The sequence below is a fragment of the Hyalella azteca genome, unplaced genomic scaffold (genome assembly GCF_000764305.2).
Source record: "Hyalella azteca isolate HAZT.00-mixed unplaced genomic scaffold, Hazt_2.0.2 contig5976, whole genome shotgun sequence".
In the NCBI taxonomy this organism is placed as follows: domain Eukaryota; kingdom Metazoa; phylum Arthropoda; class Malacostraca; order Amphipoda; family Hyalellidae; genus Hyalella; species Hyalella azteca.
In genome coordinates, this window is record NW_025936149.1 from 59,960 (window position 1) to 84,654 (window position 24,695).

The 24,695-nt window shown below is 41.2% G+C and overlaps 1 protein-coding gene across 1 annotated transcript in view; it reads right to left on the reverse strand.

The window, feature by feature from the left end:
* LOC108681827 (phosphatidylinositol 4-kinase alpha) overlaps nucleotides 1–24,695 on the reverse strand; it is a 33,930-nt gene that overhangs the window by 2,267 nt on the left and 6,968 nt on the right. The window contains exons 8-30 of the mRNA XM_018170899.2: nucleotides 24,248–24,425; nucleotides 18,997–19,191; nucleotides 17,756–17,847; nucleotides 17,092–17,230; nucleotides 16,068–16,266; nucleotides 15,004–15,163; nucleotides 14,320–14,479; nucleotides 13,126–13,265; nucleotides 12,368–12,501; nucleotides 12,039–12,140; nucleotides 11,350–11,523; nucleotides 10,361–10,526; nucleotides 9,495–9,665; nucleotides 8,520–8,593; nucleotides 7,507–8,269; nucleotides 6,538–6,687; nucleotides 5,932–6,096; nucleotides 5,408–5,607; nucleotides 3,997–4,129; nucleotides 3,514–3,693; nucleotides 2,529–2,649; nucleotides 1,767–1,910; nucleotides 949–1,112 (exon numbers count right to left, since the gene is read on the reverse strand). Coding sequence (XP_018026388.1) covers nucleotides 949–1,112; nucleotides 1,767–1,910; nucleotides 2,529–2,649; nucleotides 3,514–3,693; nucleotides 3,997–4,129; nucleotides 5,408–5,607; nucleotides 5,932–6,096; nucleotides 6,538–6,687; nucleotides 7,507–8,269; nucleotides 8,520–8,593; nucleotides 9,495–9,665; nucleotides 10,361–10,526; nucleotides 11,350–11,523; nucleotides 12,039–12,140; nucleotides 12,368–12,501; nucleotides 13,126–13,265; nucleotides 14,320–14,479; nucleotides 15,004–15,163; nucleotides 16,068–16,266; nucleotides 17,092–17,230; nucleotides 17,756–17,847; nucleotides 18,997–19,191; nucleotides 24,248–24,425 — 4,104 coding nt within the window. The remainder of the gene's footprint in view (nucleotides 1–948; nucleotides 1,113–1,766; nucleotides 1,911–2,528; nucleotides 2,650–3,513; nucleotides 3,694–3,996; nucleotides 4,130–5,407; nucleotides 5,608–5,931; nucleotides 6,097–6,537; nucleotides 6,688–7,506; nucleotides 8,270–8,519; nucleotides 8,594–9,494; nucleotides 9,666–10,360; nucleotides 10,527–11,349; nucleotides 11,524–12,038; nucleotides 12,141–12,367; nucleotides 12,502–13,125; nucleotides 13,266–14,319; nucleotides 14,480–15,003; nucleotides 15,164–16,067; nucleotides 16,267–17,091; nucleotides 17,231–17,755; nucleotides 17,848–18,996; nucleotides 19,192–24,247; nucleotides 24,426–24,695) is intronic.

A 24,695-nucleotide genomic window follows, 5' to 3' on the forward strand; every position in this document is an offset into this window, starting at 1 on the left:
AACTTGCTTAACACGTTGACTACGATTGCTTCATCTTGTACTATTATTTCATTTCTTGTACTGTTTATAAACAGGGTCGCCAGACGGTCATTTTTTCCGGACAAATTCCGTGATTTAGTTTTTCTCAATTGCGACTCGTTCCTAAATCCGGTTTGCACCATAGCTTATTTATTGTGACACCTGAACTTAACCCTTCGTTTGCAGATTCATTTAAAATCTCGTCGTAACACTATTGTTTCTAGAGGCCAGGGGCCAAACTTCCAAAACTCGCTAAGTGAACGTAATTACTTACGCTCTATTTTCTTGTATATGATTGGTGAATGCTTGAAAGGCCGTCAATGATTGACTGGTGAACTTACGATCTCTTAACTTTTTTGAAAGTATTGGCCCAGAAACCGTGCTATCACAACTTTTTTAACACGTTGACTACGATTGCTTCATCTTGTACTATTATTTCATTTCTTGTACTGTTTTTAAACAGGGTTGCCAGACGGTCATTTTTTCCGGACAAATTCCGTGATTTAGTTTTTCTCAATTGCGTTTTTTTTGCGGCCGGCTAAAATTTATGATAGGGGTACTTCCTAATTAAATTTTAAATACTGCAAAAAGAAAATAAATGGAATTTTTATAGCGCGCGGAACCTAGAAATAAACTAGTATATATTGAGTTATCGGCCTTTTTGGCCTTTTTGTTCTCGGATTTGTCCGAGTTTTGGCAACCCTTAATTATGTACCACAACGTCCTGGAGAAATACATTTCGTGGTACGCATATGTACCACTTTGTAGTCAACGTGTTAAGTACACGTAGCGGCCGATTTCTCGCGTTTGGTGGGTTAAGCATTACAATCCGGCTGAAGGAGTGATGAACTCGTAACTATTTTTGATAGAAATGCCCCTGCTGACGAGAGTTACCGTCAATAGGCAAAGGAAGCTAAGCCACCACGATACCTTGAAGCGCGCAAGGTAGGGCGCCTTGGCCGCGCTCTGCATGGGCGTGCCGCTGTTGCGGTCCACGTCGATCACGACGGACTCGGGGTTGCTGGGGAGGTAACACCCAGGCTGCAGCTCAACTTCGTGCAGTGCAGCAATGCATGCCTTCTTGCGTTCATCACCTGCGAATAATAAACAAATAATTTATCATCTTAGGATCAAATTAGGAAAAATTTATTATACTCACACCTGCGAACAATAAATGCTTGTATTCATCATCTTATGAAAATTTATGAAAATCATCTAAGTTTGAGAACTAGTGATTCATTCAATGAAGATGTGAAAGGCATGAGAGAATAACGAAATCAAACGATCAATAATCAAATTTCTTATTTAATACAGCGCTCCCCAAGCATGGGATAAATTAACATCTAGAGGAATGTAATTGACTTTTCAATGCTAATGTAGCAAAGAGTGTTTTAATATTGCCATGTTTAAAACAAGGAAAAATCATGATTGGCAATAAGCATGAGAGGAACATGTTTATTGTGGCTTTTAGAATAAATAACTAGGTGAAAATTTGGCAACCAGAAATCTAACCGCTATAGAATATACACGTTCAAATATAACGAGATCCGGCGACTATTTTCACTCACGTTGTCGATGACGATCACACCTGAAATCTACCTATTGAGTATTGAAGTAGTTGATCGCGAGAACCTCAAGCTGACTGCTAAGCATCGGCAATAATTTCTATATTCGCGTTAATTAATAACGCGAGTATAGAATGGTTTAAATTTTAAATGGCTCGAGGAAGAAACCATGTAGTGGGCTACCTTTAGGGTATGGTTTGATGATCGCGGATATGTTTGTGATTTTCCCGAAGAAGTCGAACTCGCGTTGATAAAACTGCTTGGCAGGGCCGGACAATGAGGAGATGATGTTGTCTTCCAAGCTCACCAGCAAGTCGTGGAGGTCAGCTGAAATATGATAGTGTCATAGTGACGAAGCTCAAAATTGAATTCCAAAAAAAGCTTTAATAAACACATATAGTTGGTATAATTTGCAGCAAAGCATATCAACTCTTTCGAATGAGCTTTAAGGCGTGTGTATTCACTCAAAAAATCGCAATTTGTATTTAGAACATCGGTAAGTGATTTTTTTTAATGCAAGCGTTAGCAGTAAGTAGCTCTTCCATTTTTGAAAATAGTCGACATCAGATTACTTGATTGAAATAGGGTAATCTGATTATTTGTTATATATTGAAAAACAAGAAATTTGAATCAACATCAGGAGACACTAGGAACCTGATTATTTGTTTGATATTGTCAGGGAATAAACAACAGATTGATCGTCTGATATTGACTATATTGAATTTTAGACATAGATAGCCAGAGTGAGGGCACTGAAGGTACCGTTGGCTTGATGAGCGCGATCTGACCACCTAATATAAACTATATAGAGTTTTAGATGACAATAGCCAGTTTGGGGGAGCTGTAGGTACCGTTATGCTAGTAAGCGCAGTTTGACCACCTAATATTAACAACAGTACATCGAGTTTTAGATGACAATAGCTAGTGTGGAGGAGCTGTAGGTACCGTCTGGCTGGTGCCCCTCTTCGTCCCTGTATCGGTTGGTGTGCATGTTCCAGATGAGCTGGTGGGCGAGTAGCTGCGACCGACCCGCCGCGTACTTTATGAACTCCGCTACGTAACCCATCTGTAACATTATTGATATCAAGTATTAAATAAGGGGAAATTATTACGAAATAAATTTTAGGTTTTGTTTTTCATCTTGGCATTACACATAAACTTTGCAAGCAATCGATATAGTTTATGTCTAAGTAGAAAAATTTTCAACAACTATGCGCGATTTTGGCACCAAATAGATATTGATTATGGAATCATCTACACGTAGAAACTTTCAAATAAAGATGTACAGGAATATCATATGTATGTACCTAGTACTAAATATACCGTACAGGCTTTCGAGCTTGCGTATAATCAACTTGTTGAATGCTTGTTGTTGTTTCACGTGAAATCGGTGTCAAAATATAATGTTTATTTTTGTTATCTAAAACAAAGATTGAAGTTCATGTCACTCATGGACTGAGAATTAAAGAAAACTAAATGAATATAACATTTTCATTCATAACTTTATTATACTAATAGTTCCGACAAACAACCGTGTAGTGTAGCACATATACTGGGTTACAATACCTAAGCGCTTGAAAACTGTCTTGATAATACAGAGTCTGTCTATATAATTAAGAGTGATACAGTTTACTATATCATATCGCACCTAGGGACAACAGTTTACCATGACATATCGCACCTAGGGGCAACAGTTTACCGTGTCATATCGCACCTAGGGACAACAGTTTACCGTGTCATATCGCACCTAGGGACAACAGTTTACCGTGTCATATCGCACCTAGGGACAACAGTTTACCGTGTCATATCGCACCTAGGGACAACAGTTTACCGTGTCATATCGCACCGAGTGACAACAGTTTACCGTGTCATATCGCACCTAGGAACAACAGTTTACCGTGTCATATCGCACCTAGGGACAACAGTTTACCGTGTCATATCGCAGTGCTTGTACGAGTTGAGGGATGTAGAAGAGCACGGTGTCGGGGGGGTAACCGGACAGCACGCGCACGGCGTACTGGGCGGTGATCGGGTGCGGGGGGAACTGGCGCGAGAAGAACGCAAGCGCCCGAACTGGCGGCACTGCCGCCCACGTCAACATCGAGTTCAGCTGCAATTTCATTAGAAAAGGTGAGAAAAAACGTAAAAAATTAAAAATGTTTCATAATGGAATTGAAAAAATTAATTTTTCTTGGAAACGCCGTTATCACGGCAATTTAACATGGTAATTGTTGTTGTACAGAGTTGGGAAAATTTAAGGCTACATGGGTCGCACAATTTCAACACCTAGAGGCAGATTTATCGTATTTGACTGGAGGGTTTAACTTAAAAAGCCGTCAGTGTTTGGCTGACGGAGCAATGAAATAATAAATATTCTTGATAGTCCGGCCCCATGGGCAGTATTTTAGCTGACCTGCTGCAGATCAGACATGATGTTCTCGGAAGTGCTGAGGAAGAAGAGAGCGTCCGGCAAATGAGAGACAGGCAGCGGGTTGTGGCGCACCAGCCGACGGAGCTCGCTCTCGATACTCGCCACATTGTTCAGTCTGTGACAGTAACAAATAATATTAGAAATTTTCTCATAATAATATCATGAACTAGTATAATAATATCTAATGATACAATGAACGTAGTATGGGCTAGCATTGCTTTATCTGGTAAGGCGTGACAAGGTTTTACCTAGTAGTGAGATGCCTTCCTAGTGAGATGCATCAACGCATTCTCGTGGACGCTTGTCAAAATTAGGTAATGAATGGTCTACGTCCCGACCTACGGTAGCCAGGTCTCACATAGTGGGGAGATAAACAGGTCTCCCAAGTGGGTAGATTAACAGGTCTCACATAAGGAAACCTAGGTCTCACATAAGGAAACCTAGTTCTCACCTAGTGCTACTCAGGTCTCATCAAGTGGTACCCTGCTAGAGGTCTCACCTAGTGGTACCCTGCTGGAGGTCTCACCTAGTGGTACCCTGCTAGAGGTCTCACCTAGTGGTACCTAGCTAGAGGTCTCACCTAGTGGTACCCTGCTAGAGGTCTCACCTAGTGGTACCCTGCTGGAGGTCTCACCTAGTGGTACCTAGCTAGAGGTCTCACCTTGTGGTACCCTGCTAGAGGTCTCACCTAGTGGTACCGAGCTTGAGGTCTCACCTAGTGGTACCTAGCTAGAGTTCTCTCCTAGTGGTACCTAGCTAGAGGTTTCACCTAGTGGTACCCTGCTAGAGGTCTCACCTAGTGGTACCTATCTAGAGGTCTCACCTAGTGGTAGCTAGAGGTCTCACCTAGTGGTAGCTAGAGGTCTCACCTAGTGGTAGCTAGAGGTCTCACCTAGTGGTATCTAGCTAGAGGTCTCACCTAGTGGTACCCTGCTAGAGGTCTCAACTAGTGGTACCTAGCTAGAGGTCTCACCTAGTGGTGGCTAGAGGTCTCACCTAGTGGTCCCTAGCTAGAGGTCTCACCTAGTGGCACCTAGCTAGAGATCTCACCTAGTGGTACCTAGCTAGAGGTCTCACCTAGTGGTGGCTAGAGGTCTCACCTAGTGGTCCCTAGCTAGAGGTCTCACCTAGTGGCACCTAGCTAGAGATCTCACCTAGTGGTACCTAGCTAGAGGTCTCACCTAGTGGTGGCTAGAGGTCTCACCTAGTGGTCCCTAGCTAGAGGTCTCACCTAGTGGCACCTAGCTAGAGATCTCACCTAGTGGTACCTAGCTAGAGGTCTCACCCAGTGGTACCTAGCTAGAGGTCTCACCTAGTGGTACCTAGCTAGAGGTCTCACCTAGTGGTACCCTGCTAGAGGTCTCACCTAGTGGTACCTAGCTAGAGGTCTCACCTAGTAGGGAGATAAACAGCTAGAGTAGGCGAGATATCCCAGGCAAGGGCGGTGTTAGAGGCCCAGGACTTGGCGGCGTTGAGGTTGGCCGAGAGCCATCGCGAGACGGACTCCTCGAGCGGCGACGTGACGTCACTGCCGCTGCTGGCTTGCGGTTGCGGGGGATACACGAACACGCGCACTGCCTGCAGCTCCACCGCCTTCAGGAGCGGAAGATAGGCGTGATAATGCGTTGAAAATGAGATGATGGTTAAGGAAAAGACTGGAAGATAAATGTGAGCGATGAATGAAGCTTTATTTACATATATATATTACTGACAGGAGAGTAGAAATAGATTTATCCCGTTTACGAAATAAATCTATTCGTTCGTTTCGTTTACGTTATCATACTTGATGATCATAATAAGTACATTCGCCCTATATTTGATTTATTGACAACATTATTATGTACAGATCCAATCAGTTTCTAGTTGCATGTGGTGAATAAATATTGCAAATCAATTATTCCGTAAGTAAGAGCTCACGAGTAAAGTTAGGATGAGCGTGCGCTTCTTGAGATAATCTTTGACGTAAGTCTCTGGATGAGTCAGGCGCTTTGACCGAGACGAGCGTTTGCTGAGTGTGGATGTGTTGGATGACAGCGGTACGGTATTGATCCAGCCTCCGTGGTCCAGTGTGGATGAGCGAACCTGCCGCATGAGATCTCATGAAGAAGGGAAAAGGAGGAGTGGAACATAGGACGAATGGGATAGAAAAACAAAGAAGAGGAATGACACCAATGACAAAGGTGATAAAATAAACAATTTACTGTTCGCTGTACAGCCACGAGATTGTAGTTTATTACAAATTATATTATACAATGTTGAAAAGCAGGACGATTAGGCAACATTAAGAAATTTTCTTTGGGAGTAGGGGTAAAATACAGGTGGGGATTATTATGTTGCAAGAGAAGCTTTATAATTGAAAAATTAAAACACTTATAGACTACATGAGGAAATAGGAGCAGGAAAAAAATCGAGATGATGTTTTCATGTGTTATACATACACGGAAGATAAAATAAAAATAAATGACTTTCATTCGCAGACAAATTTTGTAGGACGTAATATGTTGCTAGAGAGTGGAAGTTTACCTCAGCTGAAGGAGAGAGGGAGGCAGAGTCGTTGCTGTTCGGGCCGCCACCAGCCTTTGCAGGCACGAAGTCTCCCACGGAGCTCGTCTTGAGATGCTTCTTGTCAGCATACAGAGCGTTCCAGAAATGCAGCAAGCTGTTGTAGTCTTTCTGATGGATGGTGATGTACGTAGTCAGAATCTAAATGTAAATACTCTTTGACATGTAAATATGAATTGTAAAGAAAATTGTGAACCGCACTGAAGAGTGAAGACCTCTAAGAGAGCTGTGGTGGTGCAGTGGTGAGCGACTATGTCTCTCGCACCCAGCTCCCGGATTCGAGTCCCACTGAGGACAAGTTCTACCGGGAAGCTCAGCTCATGGTCAACTCAGCCATTCATCCAACTCTGGTTGATAAATGAGTACCTGGCTTGTCCAGGGTGTTGTGTAATGCAATAAAATGGTTCTGGCGGGTCAGCGAGCCAGTGATGGTCGTAGAACTACCAGTGGTACCGAGTGCCCGGAAAAACTGACCTATCACCCCCCCTCCCTAGTCGCCACTACCAGGATGGGCAATTACAACAACAAGACCTCTAAGAACTAATTTTATTGCTATAGTGTGGTATGAGTAATCAGGAATAAAGGCTAATATTGGGAATGAATCTTTTGAATATGACACATGTTGAGAAAACTGCCGCAAGAGCTCCTCACAAACATCAGTGGTATAAACTATTAGGCCTCAGGTTTAACATAGTAACTCTTAGGTTTAAAATGTTAATAAAATTTTCTCACGGCGTCAGGAATCGAAGCACCGGAAACCAAACGTGTTATGATCTCATTGCCTTTGCGCCGCAGCTATCCTATGCAGAGATCATCAATAAGTACTCCTTACATTTGTAAGTAGTATGCTTGATACTTGAGTGTCAATAAATACTTAACACTAATTGGCACTAAACTTGAGTATCAAACTGTAAACTCATAGACACTAACCTTGAGAGCAGCAGAGCGCTGAGGAGGCACTGAGCGAGGTCTGCAGAAGTAGTCGAGGCTGGAGCAATAGATGCGCTCCCTAAGGACATTCTTGCTGATGGAGCGAGGTAAAGAATCGCTCTGCACCAGCGTCAGCGCGCACTGCAATAAACGAAATCGCGTGCCTATGGCGGCCGTGTGACGGGAGATCCTCGACGATGCAGAACCTACAACCACGTCAAGAGTTCGGTGAAATAAAGAAACGAGCATCGCAACTTGGGCGTCGCTGTCGTAGCGAGCTACTTCAAGACGTTCACCAAGGAACTTGATCCAAATGTCATGTGGTACGACGTCTGGGGAAGAAGGGTCAAGTTTACAGCCTTCATAGGCGGCTAGAGGATCAACCGTGACCACAAGAGGGGAGAAAAGCCCAAGTTGCAAGTCAATGCTTTCTTGCCATGCCGCTATCATCTGCTGCATGAAAGGCAGAGTGAGGTCCTGCCTCGCTGAGAGGATCCACTGCCAGCAAGCAACTGTGTTCTCCATTGTTTCTTCTGTAAAGAACTGCAGACACGAGCAGCAGACCAGACGCAGTAGCACTCGTTCGCAACCTTCGACTGCGATCAGAAGACTCGTTGCGCGCCAGAGGGCCACTGTAAAGTCCTGTTGGCTGTTCTCTGCCGCGGCGGTTTTCAAGTCCGATGCCAATTTATCAATGACTGCTTTCTTCTTGTCGTCTGACACCGAGCCGGCTAGCAACAGCCCCGCTATTTCTCCTTCATACCTGAACAATGGAACTCAAGTTGTTTGAAATATAATAAGTAGATAAAACGGTTCGATGATAAACGAGCAACAGCAGCTAAGAATTTAATCGAAATAGAAGAAAACAAAAGAAGTGATACACTTTACTAGAATAATAATTTGTACGTCAGAACTCTAAAAATTCCGTCAAGTTAAAATTTTACTTTTAATTGCGAGTAAAAGATTGACATTTTTTTGTTTGAACTAGAACATGTCGCTTTCTGGAATGTCACCTGGTCCGCAGGCACAGAGAGCGTACGAAGGAAGCAGTCAAATTCGAGGACTCAGCTTGTTCAGCAGTCGAGTCCTGCAATTGAGAGCAAGTCAACAGAATGAGAACAGCAATAAACAGCATTAGGACTAAGAAAATTATAAGAACAGCAATAAACGGCATGGGAATAATTAAGAGCATGAGTACAGTAATAAACTGCTTGAGATAAGTAAACCTTCAGGATAATACTAGCGATCATAATCTTGATAAATCTTCTGGAAATATAGCGGCAGAAATGCCACTGTGGGGAGTTTAGGCAGGTGTATACCAACAAGTGCAATAGGCCGGATCCAGAGATCAAGTCAAAAGACTGTACATGAAACGACGGAATACAGGATAACTCCAAGATTTTATTGAGAAGTCATGAGTCGTGCTATCAAAAGTTGCGTAATGCACGCAGCGGCCTAAGAACATGTAGCGGCCGATTTCTCGTTTATGATCATCATGTTATGTCTGAAAAGCAGTCAATGATTGGCTGACGGAGTTGCAAACCCTAAATAATTTGATAGTACAGCCCTTGGTTGACGCTACCCATTCGTACGGCCATTATTATCGAGTTACAAGATGAAGGAGGACGACAAAATTTTTCCATTCCTGATAACGGCTATAATCATCAGTTTAAAAGATGTGCCCGTACGGCCATAATTATCAAGTTAAAAGACGAAAATGAAAGGAACGATGAGTTGGAAGAAGACCTGAGGTGGCCTGTAACGTTACAAGATGTACAGAAGGAGGGCAATGAGGTAGATGAAGACTTGAGGTGGTCTATAACGATACAAGATGTGTACAGAAGGGGGACACTAAGGTAGACAAAGACCTGAAGTGGTCTATAACGATACAAGATGTACAGAAGGGGGACACTAAGGTAGACAAAGACCTGAAGTGGTCTATAACGATACAAGATGTACAGAAGGGGGACGCTAAGGTAGACAAAGACCTGAAGTGGTCTGACGACGGTATGCAGGAGTGAGGCGAGGGCGGTGTTGGGCCCCAGCTCGGCATGGGAGGCCTGGTAGTGCTGCAGGTGCGACCACGTCGCTTCGGGCGCCCACTTCATCGCCTCCTGCAGGATCTCCTGGCACCGGTTACGGAAGTCCACGACTGTCCGCTGGTGTGGAAATTCATAGATATTAAAGCTTATTTAAATATTTTAGTTATCAAAGTCAGGAAATAGTGGAAATTACTGCACGTAAATGCTTATTGAAATAGTTTTGTTAAAACAGAGTTACGCTTGGTTAACGGCGTCAGAAAATTGTGGAAATTACCGCAGGCAAAAAGTAACTGAATTTGCTTTTTTAATGACTTTCGGCTAGTTTATGACGTTAAGAAATTGAGAAAATTACTGCAGGTAAAAAAGTGTATTTAGTTTTACGGCGATGAAATAAAACGAGTTACACTAATATTGAAGATGCAAAAGTTGATGAATTCATTTTGTTCTAAATAGTTTAAACGTGCGGTGCAAGAATCGAATTTACAATCGCCAGGCTCAGGGTAATCATAACGCGTTTTCATCGCAATAGTTTGAAGGAAATCGAAGGATTTTCCTGATAATGGTGGCAAGCTGAATAACTCAAAACCTTAGAATTGAATTGCAAACAAATCACGGAAAATTCCTAATTCCATAACTTAATCCAAGTTGTTATTACACAAAAATATGACTTTTGTTTACATTGACTTGGCACTTGAATTCGCAATTGACAAATTACCTACTCAACTGATTACAATGCTGTTAAATTACTAGCTAATTACGTAGTTAACTTATTACTATGAGACGTAAATACCCGAACTAACAGAACTGGTCACCTGTCTAGCTTCGAGGGTGTCCATGAGAGTGATGCTGAAGGGGGTGTGGGGGATCGCCAGCGTGGGGTTAGCATCGTTGGGGTCGAGCTGCAGAGCTCTCGTCAGCACCTGCAGGATGTCTAGCAGAGTCTGCAGCACACGACCGTTCCACAGCACCAGCGGAAATCTGTTCAATATTCAAAATTTAATAATTGAAAAAAAAATTATTAATATCATCCACGAGTATACCTATACTCGTAATTGATCAACCCGTAGAATTTAATCATTGAACCCCAATTTAAATTATTAATATCAGGCAGCATACAAAATTGTGTTATAATTCTCAATTGTGAACGTACATTAGGTTGGTTTATTTTTCCTACCATCTTTTTAATGCATCAGTAGAAAAAAATTTATCAGCGCGTTTTGGCGACACTAACCTCTTCTCCATAGCAAAAATATTGCTGATCATTTATTAAGATCCATAATTCAAAAATGCAAATTCAATAAAATTTTAGACTTAATATTGGTCGGAAAGAAACATTATTATATATTCGGGAAAACATATGAAAATAAGAGCATGTATTGTACTAAAGAACAGCAGAAATGTAGCCGCTGGGTGTCAGTGTGGGCAGGAATACACTGAGTAGTTATCACTGTCTGCATGCTTCAAACGTCTCGCATGCTCTCATTGTGTCACCAATGTCGGAGGTTGTAAGAGAGTATTAATAAATAATATTAAATATTAATGAATATCGATTCCCAGGTCAAGGTGGTAATTTAGCAATTTTTCGGTTGTATTCGAGGGGGCGAGAAAAGTCATTATCTGTTTAAATTCGAAAATACGTATCAACGTCAACATTCGTGAAAAGGGTCCGGGTTTTTTGTATAATCATGCATCAAGTCACATGTTAGAGGGTACAAGCTTACTGTGGAATCTACTAGCGGATACTGGATAATATAGTCAATAAATTGAAGGGTCACTGATATATTTTTCCCCACGCACTCACCTGTCGACGAGCTTGGAGAGAAGTTTATCTGCCGTACGTCTGATGGGCTGCAGTGTGTGGTTGAAGTGCGTGAGCAGAAACTGCGCGTGTTGCACCAAAAGTCCTTCACGAGTTTCGTCCCGCTTCTGCTCCATCACGCGGTCCAGGAACAACTCGAACACTTTCTCCAACAACCTTGAAATTAACCATACGAAGGTCATTTCTCGAAAAATTTTAAAGCTAACAGAACACTAGAAATTGTTCCAATAATGTTGAAGACAAACCATATTACATTCCACATTCTAAAGTAAACCACATACGACCTTAAATTTTTTTTGTTCGAGTCCCTCACCTGATAGGCCTAGAAATTATCACAGTAAAACATTTCAGTCTCTATAACATTAAACTATCCTTTACCTAGTAACCACCTACATTCTCCCTCCATGAACTACACCGAAGAGACTTAAATTTTTATTAAGCGCATTACTCCGTCTTGTTGCTGCCCTGGCCACCGTTGCTCTATCTTTATAAGATTTCTTGACAAGTGACAAGCTTCCTAATCTGGACACTTGAAGAAATGTGTATCACTTGAACTGAGGAAAAAGAATACCTTGAACGTTTAATAGATAAAAAAATGGGGAAAAAACAAGGAAAACCCCGTTAACGAGCGGTTTTAGGTAGGAAAAAAAATAATAAAAAATAAAATATACCTGTTGACGAGCGCCCACATGTCGTCCTTGTCGTAGCGAATGGCGGGGTCCAGGAGATACTCCAGGAGCGGCTGGAAGTTGGGCTGCTCGCAGCTCCGGATCCTGGAGTAATTAATAACGAATTTTTAATATAAATCAAAAATAACACCGGCATTCCACTATGAATACAATGACGATGAGCACTAGTGATGAACAATGAAGTAAATGATCATAATGTCAGAAGTACGTAAGCAGAGCAGCGTAAATGTTATAAAGCATTTCTCGCCTCAAAATGAGCACTAATGTCAGAAGTAAGCAGAGTTACGTAAGTGTTCTAGAGAATTTCTCGCCTCAGAGCCTCGAGCCTGTAGACCGACAGGAGGTAGATGCACTGCGAGAAGGAGAGCTTCAGGACGCTGGGCGTCAGGTCCGCAGGATAGTCCAGCAGCGTCACGATCTGCTGACGAAGCTCCTGCAGCTCCGACTGACCAGAGAGGAGGATTGATCAGCGGTCTAGAACTGGGACGATCTAGAGCTGGTATGATCTAGAACTGGTACGATCTAGAGCTGGTATGATCTAGAACTGGTTCGATATAGAACTGGTACGATCTAGAACTGGTACGATCTAGAGCTGGTACGATATAGACATGGTACGAACTAGAACTGGTACGNAGAACGAGTAAGCAGAAGAGGGATAAACTAACAATGTAAAGGCATTTAAGAGAAGCAACCGAGTCAGTAGAATGGACGTAGCTATAGACGATATTGTAAATAAGCGACACATCTCAGATGTAAAAGGAAGAAGCGAATGGAGGATGACACTGATCCAGCCAAAAGAAATCTCATGTGCCAATCAAGTTTTTTAATCAGAAAGGTAAAATTTACTCCATCAGCCGCAGTTAAATTTATTCATAAATCCGTTCAAACTTTAGAACATTATTATTTGTTGATCTAGATCAAAATTGATGAAACTCACCAGAGCGACTGAGTACAAGATTATGACATTATTTTCATTGTAAGATAGGAACATTATCATCGCAAGAAGATTTGGATATTATCATCATAAAAATATTTTATGTTGATACTGATCAACACTGATAAAGCTCACCAGAGCGACGGAGTCGTCCCGGACGGCGTAGGTGTACTTGAGTTCCTTCATCTCAGATCTGTTTTGAGTTCGGGAGAGCAGCAGGGGCGACTTCTCTGCGATGTGCCCCACACACCCGTACCACTCGGCCGGCCAGATGGCTGCACAACAATAATAAGGTTGAGGAATACAGGACAGTAATGCTGGGGGAATACAGGACAGTAATGCTGGAGGAATACAGGACAGTAACGCTGGGGGAATACAGGACAGTAACGCTGGAGGAATACAGGACAGTAACGCTGGGGGAATACAGGACAGTAACGCTGGGGGAATACAGGACAGTAACGCTGGGGGAATACAGGACAGTAATGCTGGGGGAATACAGGACAGTAATGCTGGGGGAATACAGGACAGTAACGCTGGGGGAATACAGTACAGTAACGCTGAGGGGAAACAGTGCAGTGCTGAACATAAAACATTTTACTTTCGAGACAGAGTATGTATGAAGTGCCTTGAATTTATTGAAACATAAATCTGTGGTCATAATAGGAAACTCAGAATGAATTAATTTAATAAAGTTACTTTTAAAAACCTCGTAGAAACATTATTCAAGTTATATTGCAAAGGGTATTTTGGGACTCATAAGATTATAAACGATATTGATAACTGAGCAAAGAGAGTGCATCACCTCATAAAATGCTAGTCAACAGTAAACATGAGATAAAACTATAACATTACATCAATCATTCAGAGACATTAACAAATATTAATAACATACGAATAATTATTGGCAAAAAAACGTTCTTGACTAAGAACTATAAACGACAGAACCCACAGGAAAAATTGAGTCATCAAACTTTCAATCCATTCACCATTTCATGAAGTACTATTTTCATACTTGACGTCTGAATTCATTCATCTCATATATATTATCAAACTCATCTATCGGTTAATAAACTCTTAGGCGACAAGGCCGTCTAGGTCGAGTAACTACAGCAAATCTATTACAGATTGAAGAAATAAAAAACTGCTTTCTCTTAATAATTAATAATAATAAATAAAAACATTCGTTTAAGCTCACCAGATACACGAAAAAAAATACAATTCAGTGAAATATTTAGAAGCCTACCCGTTAGGAATTCCTCCACAGATCATAAGAAATAAAATAGACTAATTTTTACTCATAATTAATAAAAAATATTATTCTCAGCTCACCAGATTCACTGGATGCAAAGCCCATGACGATACAGAGCAGCCAAAAGTCCCTGAAAAGTTTGAGGAGTCGAGGGTTGGGCTGCTTGATGGGCTGGAGTCTGCGTACCAGCACTGCCAGCACCGGCACCAGCACACCGAGACTGCCAGCACTGCTCGACGCCTGCAATTGTGAGTACAGTGAGTACAGCACTGAGTACAGTGAGTACAATAGTGAGTACAATGGTGAGAACAATGGTGAGTACTATGGTGAGTGCAACAGTGAGTACAACAGCGATTACAACAGTGAGCACAACTGGTACAATTTACTTCGATCAAACGGTCATTGTCGCCTGTCAAAGTTAATATTATTGAATGAATTTCCAATAATAAACTGGCATCCGCACTCCAAGACTCCCATCATTGCTTCACACTAGTGATATAGAAGTGTTGAGGTAAAAATTCAGTTTCAGTCTCTTGCACAAACTATATAAACTATTACAATTCATTAAACCCAAACCAAGTATAGAATCTTAAGAAACTAATGCTCAAAATCCAAGCTGTGGAAGTCTTGAGGTCATAATTCAGATTTTCTCACACACAAACTATATAAACTATTACAATTCTCTAAACCCAAGCCAAGTATAGAATCTTAGGCAACTAATGATCAAAATCCAAGTATCTTATTGATAGATTATGAAGCCACACCTTAAGCACAGCAGAGTTCTTCTCAGAATTGCTCTTGACGGCAAGACCGATTTTGACGAAGAGTTCGAGGAGGTTGGTGAGGAGCGTCAGCATCTCCTCCTGACCAGCGAGCATAGCGCACACGTTCGCCAACACGTTGTGTACGCTCCACTCAATGTGCCTGCGCACATTTGTGCGCTTTATTACACGTTTCCATGTTCGAAAAATGCTTCTAAGTATGAAAAATAACGCAAATTAAGTGGGAATCAAGTGATACAAATCATATGGTAAAATTGATCGAGAGCAAATCAAGGTCTCTAATGTGATATGTTATNCAGCGCCCATTACCAACTCGCACTCCCTGCAAACAACAAATTAATTAATAACCTTTTTTTGATTTATGACTTGATTCATAGGCAGTGCTCATTACCAACTCGCATTCATTGTAACCAACAAACTGATTCGTAATCGTTGTGGATTTGTGACTTAAATCTTAAGCAGCATTAGAGTAGGTTACTTGTTCTGTAAGTATTCATTTTAACAATGTAGTGGCTTGCAATTTCACTATATATTTTTTTCAATTTCCAAGTAAGACTTGACTAAAGAAGGTAACACAATAAAACGTACCTACTACGGATGGCCTAGAATTATAAGTACTTGGTTCTGTACAGCGTCTTACTTACAAGATTATAGATCATCAAGAGTAACAAGTTAGCGTGGGTATTAGGGTGCACATACACACACGCAGGAACATACATATTCCCAGTTATGTAGGTAAGCTCAAGTTCTGCCCTGAAGACCAGAATGTTATTGCCAGCGTTGCAGGACGATTTGTAACATTGAACTGGCGTAGCCGTGAGCGGTGCCGAGCAGAACTCATCATAATGGCATAAGATTGAGCGTGTGTCTTGTATGATCACGCGTGTGTCTTCTTTGGAAACAATTCACAATTTGTGTGAATCCATACCTCAAAGAATTGAGGCTGTAATTGCCGTAAAAGGTGGACCAACACCATACTAAAATATATTTTGTGGATTTCTCACGCGTTTCCCTTATTTTGCCTAACCCCTGTACCTATATCTCACTTCTGGGTAGCGTGGTTGCCCTGGTTGAGGAGGTGTGGAGACACACGAGCGACGTAGGCGAGGGCAGCGTCAGGATCGATGGAGCGCGCGGCGAGGAGGGCGACGCAGAGCTGCCGGATCGCCAAGTCCCTGAGCTCCTCGAACTCGCGGCTGCTGCTGCTGTTGTGACGGCCGTCTGAGCCCCACGTTCCGCTCGACACTGACCACCATAAAACAAGTTACAGATCATCAAAGACAAATAGATCGTTTTCCGTCCTGACCTCCAGCTCGACACTGACCACCATAAAACCAATTACAGTTCATCAAAAGCAAACAGCTCGTTTACCATCCTTGGTACCTCCAGCTCCACACTGACCAGCATAAAACAAGTTACAGTTCATCAAAGACAAACAGATCGTTTTCCGGGCTAACCTCCACTGACCACCAGCTCTACACTGAGGCACAGACCAAAGTACACTTGACGTTCCTAATCAAAGCCAAATAGATTTTTTTTTCATCCTGATATCCGGCCCAAACACTGAGGACCGTAAAAGTAACGTCATGAATTCTAGCCTATCAGATTGTTTATCGTCTTGACAAATCGCTTTTAACTGACGAAACAACTGAGAAAACCTCATAGATTCTTAGTGCCGACGTTCTTCCTAACTCTGACAACCATCCAACACGTCATAGTTAATCATAACCTAATTAATAATTTATTGTAGCTCTTGATACAGACAAAATTCAAGCGTATCACTGTTAAAGAAAATGCATCATTAGTTTTCGTTCTGCAGGAAACAAACTACCGTAACACAGTTCATCAAAGTACTTATATTAATTATCAGTCTGCTTATGTCGCAAGGAATTTAAAAGCAAAGAAAACACCAAGTAAATTCACCACATCGATATTGAAAACGTTTCGGAGTCCAGCTCCATCATCAGTTCGAAATTTCGACCTGATGATGGAGCTGGACTCCGAAACGTTTTCAATATCGATATGGTGAATTTGCAGTTCATCAAATCACACATCCATCAGAATGTTCACCAGTGACAGGAGGGTTAGAGGACGACGGGGGGCGGTACAGGCGCAGCAGGATGGGCGACGGGTCCACCAGAAAGTCGGTGATGTAACGCACGCTCATGTTGCTCATCCCAGGGAACCGTTCAGCCATCACACCCAGACCCTGTGCACGTGAAGCTCGTCATTTCGGTGCGTAGAATACAATTATTCAATTCTGTTATTTGCTCGAGTAGTTACACATTGACTAAATATTTCTAATACCAGATTTTTCAATTAATGGTAAACTTTGATGAATTTCTTGAACTTTTCCACAGGTTGAACACAAGTAAATGAATAACACTAAAAGTCCAGTGAGAATATTTCAAGTGTGCAAGAACCTAGGGCCGTACTATCGAAACTTGGTTAATTAACGTACATGCGGCTCTAAATACACGTAGCAGCATATTTCACGGCTATGATTGGTGGGCATGGCTTGATAAGCCGTCAGTGATTGGGTGACGAAGTTACGAATCTCGCAACTATTATACTATTAAATAATATAATATATAATTATTTGCCTCACTATTATGTATAATAGTGAGGCACCTGAACATCATAATTATGAAGAAAGACCTTCAACCCAGCCACAACCTAAGAACCACTATACTGTGTCAAATGACAATATTTAAACATGAGGATGATAGCATACCTGAAGACATATGCGCATAAGAGGCATGTGTGCAAGCAGCATACGCGGGGAGTACAGCTTCTCCTTCAGTCGACGGCACAGCTTCTCAGCTTCTGTAAATGTAATAATTATGATTAGTATTTAGATATTATATTGATGATTGTAATTATATATGATAGTACTCATATAACGTTAAATCTTCAGCATGATTTAAAATGCATTCTGATACAGAAGGGCAAGTCGGAATAAAGAATCAAACCGAAAATTTACTTGTATTATATGTCCGAAAATAGATATAATTGAGTCTCAAAATAGTCTCATGGATAGATAAAATTTTATTGAAATCAGACGAAACATATAAAATTATTTAAAAAAAAATATAACTCAGTACTCAGTGAAGTGAGTGACAGAGAGCGCATTTTCTCGTCGACGAAAACTTGAGGTCACGGACAGACGGACGGACAGACGGACGGACAGACAGACGGACGGACAGACAGACGGACGGACGGACATGGCGAGCACAATAGTGCATTTTTTCCATAAATGAGAAAATGCGCTAAAAAGAGACTACACCACATTAAACCGTGAATGCAAAGTATCGGCTTCGTCAGTGACAGCATAAATTTTAATATAAGGTACTTATATTATCAGTCTGCTTATATCGCAAGTTCACAAGGAATTTAAAAGCAAAGAAAACGCCAAGCAAATTCACCATATCGATATTGAAAACGTTTCGGAGTCCAGCTCCATCAACAGTTAAACAATCTAAAAATGAATACAATTATTTCATAAGTCAAAATTCTAAGTCAGACACAAAACCTAACCTGTTTTTTGACTTAATGTTAGGTCTGTTTTAGGTTTTATTTCTGATTTCGAATTTTTACATGTAAAATGATTGTATTCATTTTTAGATTGTTTAACTGATGATGGCGCTGGATTCTGAAACGTTTTCAATATCGATATGGTGAATTGGCTTGGCGTTTTCTTTGCTTTTAATATTTAATATTATATGAAGAAGGCACTACATTAAGTCATGAATGCAAAGTGTCGGCTTCGTCCGTGACGATATTATATTTAATATTATGTGAAGAAGTCACTTCATGACATCGAGTCGTACCGGCTTCGTCAGTTTATATTTAATATAATGCAAAGAAGAAAGTACATAAAATTGAGAGTCAATTAGCATCGGCTTTGTCAGTGACGAGATAATATTTAATATAATGTAAAGAAGACACTACATTAAATAGTGTATCAACTCGCACCGGCTTCGTCAGTGACGGCCCAGACGAGGAGCTCGACGCAGGCAGCGTTGGCGCGCACGACGAGCTTGTGGGCGTTGAAGGGGGCGCCGCGGAGGGCGGTGCTGCTGCCCTCGCCCCCCATGAGCTCCGTGTGCCCCGTCAAGTACAGCGACATCACGAAGTCTTGTACGTCGCGCGTGAACGGCGCAGGCAGGTCTGAAATGTAACCAGATTAAATCCCGGGACTTTTGTTATGCACAGACCATTGATGTGCGACCCGTGAATGATACGAAGAAAACCTAAAAAATATGTTAGCCAAAAATGCTGCAGATGGTGCATTCCAAAGTGCTAGGTAACTAAAGAAACCGTGCGTAGCTTGAGCCCATAATACATTGAAATGAGGCATCTATACATCTTCTCTCCATTTATAACAGCCAAGTATTTATTGCGAATACTGTTTGCAAACGTATGCCAACAAAATTTTTGTTGATGTTAACACTATACCGGTACTCGTTTCAGAGTAGGGTTTGCGAACTCCGTTCTTCAACGTTTTCTACCAATGGTAGGATTTGAGTCATCCACTGGCAGCGCAGACATTAAATTTCTGAAGTTGAAATTTGCAACTGAACTTTTCAGCTTCCTCAGAATGATTGATAACGCAGATACAATGCTGGGAATTTGGACCTAAATCTCCACTAAAAGAACCTCTTACGAGTAACGCTGCGAGGAAACGAATGCAGAGCACCACCTCCCCTTTGTCTGAAATGTCAAAAGCAAAAATACCGAAATCCCAGCCAACGCCCCAGAGCCAACGCCACCAAAGCGGAGACTACTCTGCAGAGGAAGAATCCCGCAGAGAGAAAGTAAGGAAAGAATAGCCCTTGCAAAGAGCTTTGAAATGAGCCTAAACTTGTTTATGAAATGTTTCATGGTAAGAAGTTATGAATGAAAAACTTTCGAAATCGTCCCGAGTAGCCCCGGTTGACGGTATGTTGGGGAGAACAATGTTTCCAAAAGTCTTGAAAGCAATTTTGTACAAATACAGGAGGCATTGAATTAACTGTAGAGCTCAGCAAGTCTAGGCAGATGATGGAGGAAAGATCAACATGGGAGAGTGCATTTCGTTACTGATTCAGAAAATCGGACATTAGAGTTAGAACATAAATTAACAGTTGTGCAAAGTTCAGCATGCATGAAAACCCTACAAAAGAGGGTTCATGCTCTCTCTAGTCTCAGCCTTGTTGCACAGAGACAGACATCATCAGGTTTTTCTTTGTACAGATATAGTTTGATTTCTCTGAGCTTTTCATGTAATCCAGGAATATTTAATTGCACTCATAGATTCAATTGCAATTGCACTCAGTTCTCTTCTGCTATGACTAGTTAACAGCAAGGATTTTACAGAGTAGCTTATTGTTATTGTGCTGAACTGCTTGCAATACTGTAAAATGTGGTAACTTTGACTCCCAGGGTAACTTTGACCACTTTTTGTTTTTTTTTAACAAAAACCCCCAAAACTCAAAGACGTAGAAAAATTTTGTCAATGGGCATAAAAGGCCTAATACTGAGGCTACGTAATACAATAGAAAGATTTAAAAAGTTTGCATATTTAATAGGTTAAAAAATTAAAAATGCGACCCACAAAAAAACTATTATTTAAAGCCTGTCGGAGTGCGTACCCCCTCCAATTTTTTTATTTTTTTGGCACAATAACTCCAGGTTTTGATGCATTGTAGTAGAGCTCTTCTAGTTACATATGCAAATGAAAAATTTCAGAAAAGTATCATAGTTTGCAAATGGGGGGCACCGCCCCCCAATGGGGTAACTTTGACCACGTAATGTCAGCCCTGACAGGGTAACATTGACCGGCTTGATAATTAATTTAAAATGACCATATATAACATTTAATGATTGATACACCTATTAATGTATTTTTTTCATGTTTCAGACTCTACAGACTCTAATTATTGTTAGATATAGAGTTTACACTTATAAGTATTGACCTTAGTTCAAGATGCCTAGGACCTACAAACGTCCAAAGGGGGCTCGTACCTACCAGAATTACAGCGAAGATCTTGTTGATCAAGTAGTGCAGAAGATCAAAGACAATGAAATAAGTTTGACAAAAGCTGCGAAGCAGTATGGCATCGGCAAGTGTGTTCTTTTCAACAGAGTGCATGGAAAAACTGTGCTTAGTCCTGGGCGACAGACTGTTTCTCAAAGGTAGAGGAGGCCCTTATAGTGAAGAGGACACTTCAGTGCAGTAACTATGGCTTCTCTCTCCAACCAATGGACTTGCGCATCATAGTCAAAAGCTACCTTGATTCAGAAGGGTGCACCGTTCCCATGTTTTCTATGAATTTGCCAGGCCCAGACTGGGCCCAGTCCTTCATTAAGCGGCATAGTGAGATCAGAAAGAGAGTAGCCAATGATGCAGGTAATACAGGAACAGTTAGCTATTATGTTTATTTCTTTGAAATATGTTCAAAAAATGGAAATTTTTTGCTGGTTGTGTGTTCATTGCTAAGAAGTTAATATTGTTTTCCCTGTAGAGGTACACCAGCAGGCACACCATCAAAGGTACAGAAAGAAATACCCTCTCCTAGTTCTGGGACCCCTACAGAAAGTAATACATCTAACAAAGTAAAACCCACCCTTTCAAGAAGCTAAAAGCAACTGCTCCTATCAGTGCCACTGATGAAGGATCCTGTACCTCAACAATAACTAAAAGCAGTGCACTTAAAGTGGGTAGCTTTGTGATTACCAAAGTCTATGTCAATAACAGCAGTGACAAACATCAAAAATATTTAGCCACTGTTGATCAGTTTGATGAGATTGAGGCGTCTGTCACATTCCTCCATGCAGGTGAATCCAAGACTGTATTTACAGTGGCTAAAGATGACACAGCCTCAGTGGAGATGAAGGACATTTGTGAGATATATAATTGATGTGCCTTATAAGTTTAATAGTAGAGAACAGTATGTGTTCAATGATGCTCGTGATGTAAGTCTGTAGGCATTAGCTTAGGTCAGTGAGACTCAGTCTTTATTTACGAAAGGAACATTGTTATGTTTATGAAAAAAAGTTATTACATTTATGGAAGGAAGTTGTCATGTTTATTAACAAAAGGAAGTTAGTGCATATATTTACAGAAGGAACAGTTAGCTATTATGTTTATTTCTTTGAAATATGTTCAAAAAATGAAAAAAATTTTGCCAATTGTGTGTATTTTGCTCAAAAGTTAATATTGTATTCCCTGTAAGTGAAGATAAATAAAGTGTATTGTTAAATACGTGCAAAATTATTAACATTAGGGGCAACTTAAACCAAGATGGGGTGACTAAGAACACCCAATGGGGTTACTAAGACCACCCAGTCAAAGATACCCCCAGAGCAGGGGTAAAAAAGACCATCAAATTTTTTCAAATTACATCAAAACTATGAGAGGCAGGAGCCAGCAATTTATGGTGAGTAAAGCTAGAGTATAGACCTGTATTTTGCACATTTCAATTTAAGTTTAACTTATCTAGTAAAAAATTGGCATCATTTTGAAAAAAAGTGGTCAAAGTTACCCCATTTTACAGTATTGCCTTTGCACTGTCTTTTAGTTAGTCTACCTGATTGGGAAACAATACAAGTTAACTGGGGTCTGAGAGTAAGGATGCCCAGCTTGAAAAATCAAATTTTTAACTGGCACTTGACCAGCTGTTCTTTTGGGCTAAATGGTGGAGACCTAGACACAAACTTTAGGAGTTTGAACAACTTCACCCAAAAGTCCAAAACTTGATCACAATCAGAAACACTGTTATTGGCAGGTAACCACAGTAAACCACTCCATCTGCTGCTCTGGAGCATCACTCACTTCCTGTCCAAAGTTATTTCTCATGAGACTAATGAGCCTTGAGAAGCATAGATCTCTTCTTTGTACCCTCACTCCAGGCTCCAGGGTGCAGAGGGTGTAAGCAACGTTGCCAAGATATGGAATTTTAGCCCAAAGCATTGCCTGCCATTTTCAAGATCCATCGCCAGGTAATTTTTAATAAGAAAGTGCTGCAAGTAACTTTGATAGTATATCCCTTACACTTGCAGTTTGCACATACCGGTATTGCAACTGATTTCCGGGCAAGCTTCACTGCATTCTGTTGATCCTGATCCATCCATCTGGCCGTTTCCAGCCAATCTGGTGTACTGGAAACCTTACTGTGTACTCAGTGTGTAGTACTTGCAGTCTTTCAAATTTGCAGTAATTTTGAAGTAATTTTTAAATGCAATAATTTCAATCCAAATATGTCAGCAAGATCTTTAGAAGGCATAAATTTTGCTGCTGATGCGTTGCCCAATATCTTTTAATATTCACCCACTTTCTGCACCATGGCCTTCACTACGACGCCCTATACCATATTGTGACGACTGCCTGGTGCCCCTGACAGTTCTGCATGTCTTGGCGGAGTGCCCTAGCCACAACGACATCCGACAAAACTGCTACCCCAACACATCCGCCCTTGATCTTGACGAGATGCTCACTAGAATGCTGCGGGAGGACCGGCGAAGTAACTTCGAAACCGATAACCTTAGACGATACCTGATGGAATGCAACCTGCTGCCAGAGATTTAGCATGACCCCGTAACGTCACCGCCGGTCGGTCATATGCACGTGCACCACCGCCTATCGCGAGACTATAATTGCACTTTCCCATCACCTAGACCAAGCCTCACTAAACTTATGCTGGAGTTGATACATGAAGTCGGAGCGGACCCTCGCTCCATGAGCAGGGAATCTACCGCCCAGCCCCTGCGCCTAAAATGGATCAGGCTATAAGCCTTGAAGACGGAGGAGACCAAACATCTTTGACGTAACTGAAGATCTCACCACCGGCGCGAAATAGATAGCTATCTGAAGCGCTAGTAAATCTCCTACTACTACTACTACTACTACTACTGGGAATTTGGCTTAATGCGCTAGATCTTCTCGTGAACATGCATGTCTCATCGCAACCGCTTTTTTTGCTCTTTAATAAATGAAAACAGAATAATTTTCATTTCGAGACTTTCATTTTCACAATTTAAATGAAGAAGAGTTCATTATTGGAAAAATAAGGAAGAAGTTGACAACTGTCTCTCAATTTTATATTTTTCCAGTCCTGAATAAGACTCGCTTGTTGCTATTAGTGACTAGGTTTAGACCCTCTTTTATTACCTATATAAAACATATAAATTAAAAGAATATTTGAATATAGGAAGTGTCATGCTGGAAATATCAGCAAGTCCTAACCTGAATGAGGCTGAAGGAGATGTTTCAGAAGGCCCACAGTGACCAGGTTGAGGAGTTCTTTAACGGAGGAATATGGGAAGAGTTTCATGTTGCCGCCATTGCACACCTCAGCGCACACGGCGTCCAGGGTGGTCAGTACGCTGGTGCTCAGGAGCCGCTTGGTGCAGCCTAACACAGCCTGCCCATACAAAAGTTGATATTTTTAATGGTCTTTACATACTGTAAAAGGATGTAGGAAAGCGAACCAAACAGCCTGCCCATACAAAAGTTGATTTTTTAATGGTCTTTACATAAGAAGATGTAGGAAAGCAAACTAAATTAACAAACAATTTCTCGGTGTTCATTTCAGTCTCGCACGAGAGCATAAGGTGAATTCTATTTACTCTGATTAAACAATATTGGTCAATATGTTGAAATCACAACGGTTTCATTTAATATTGAATAAGTC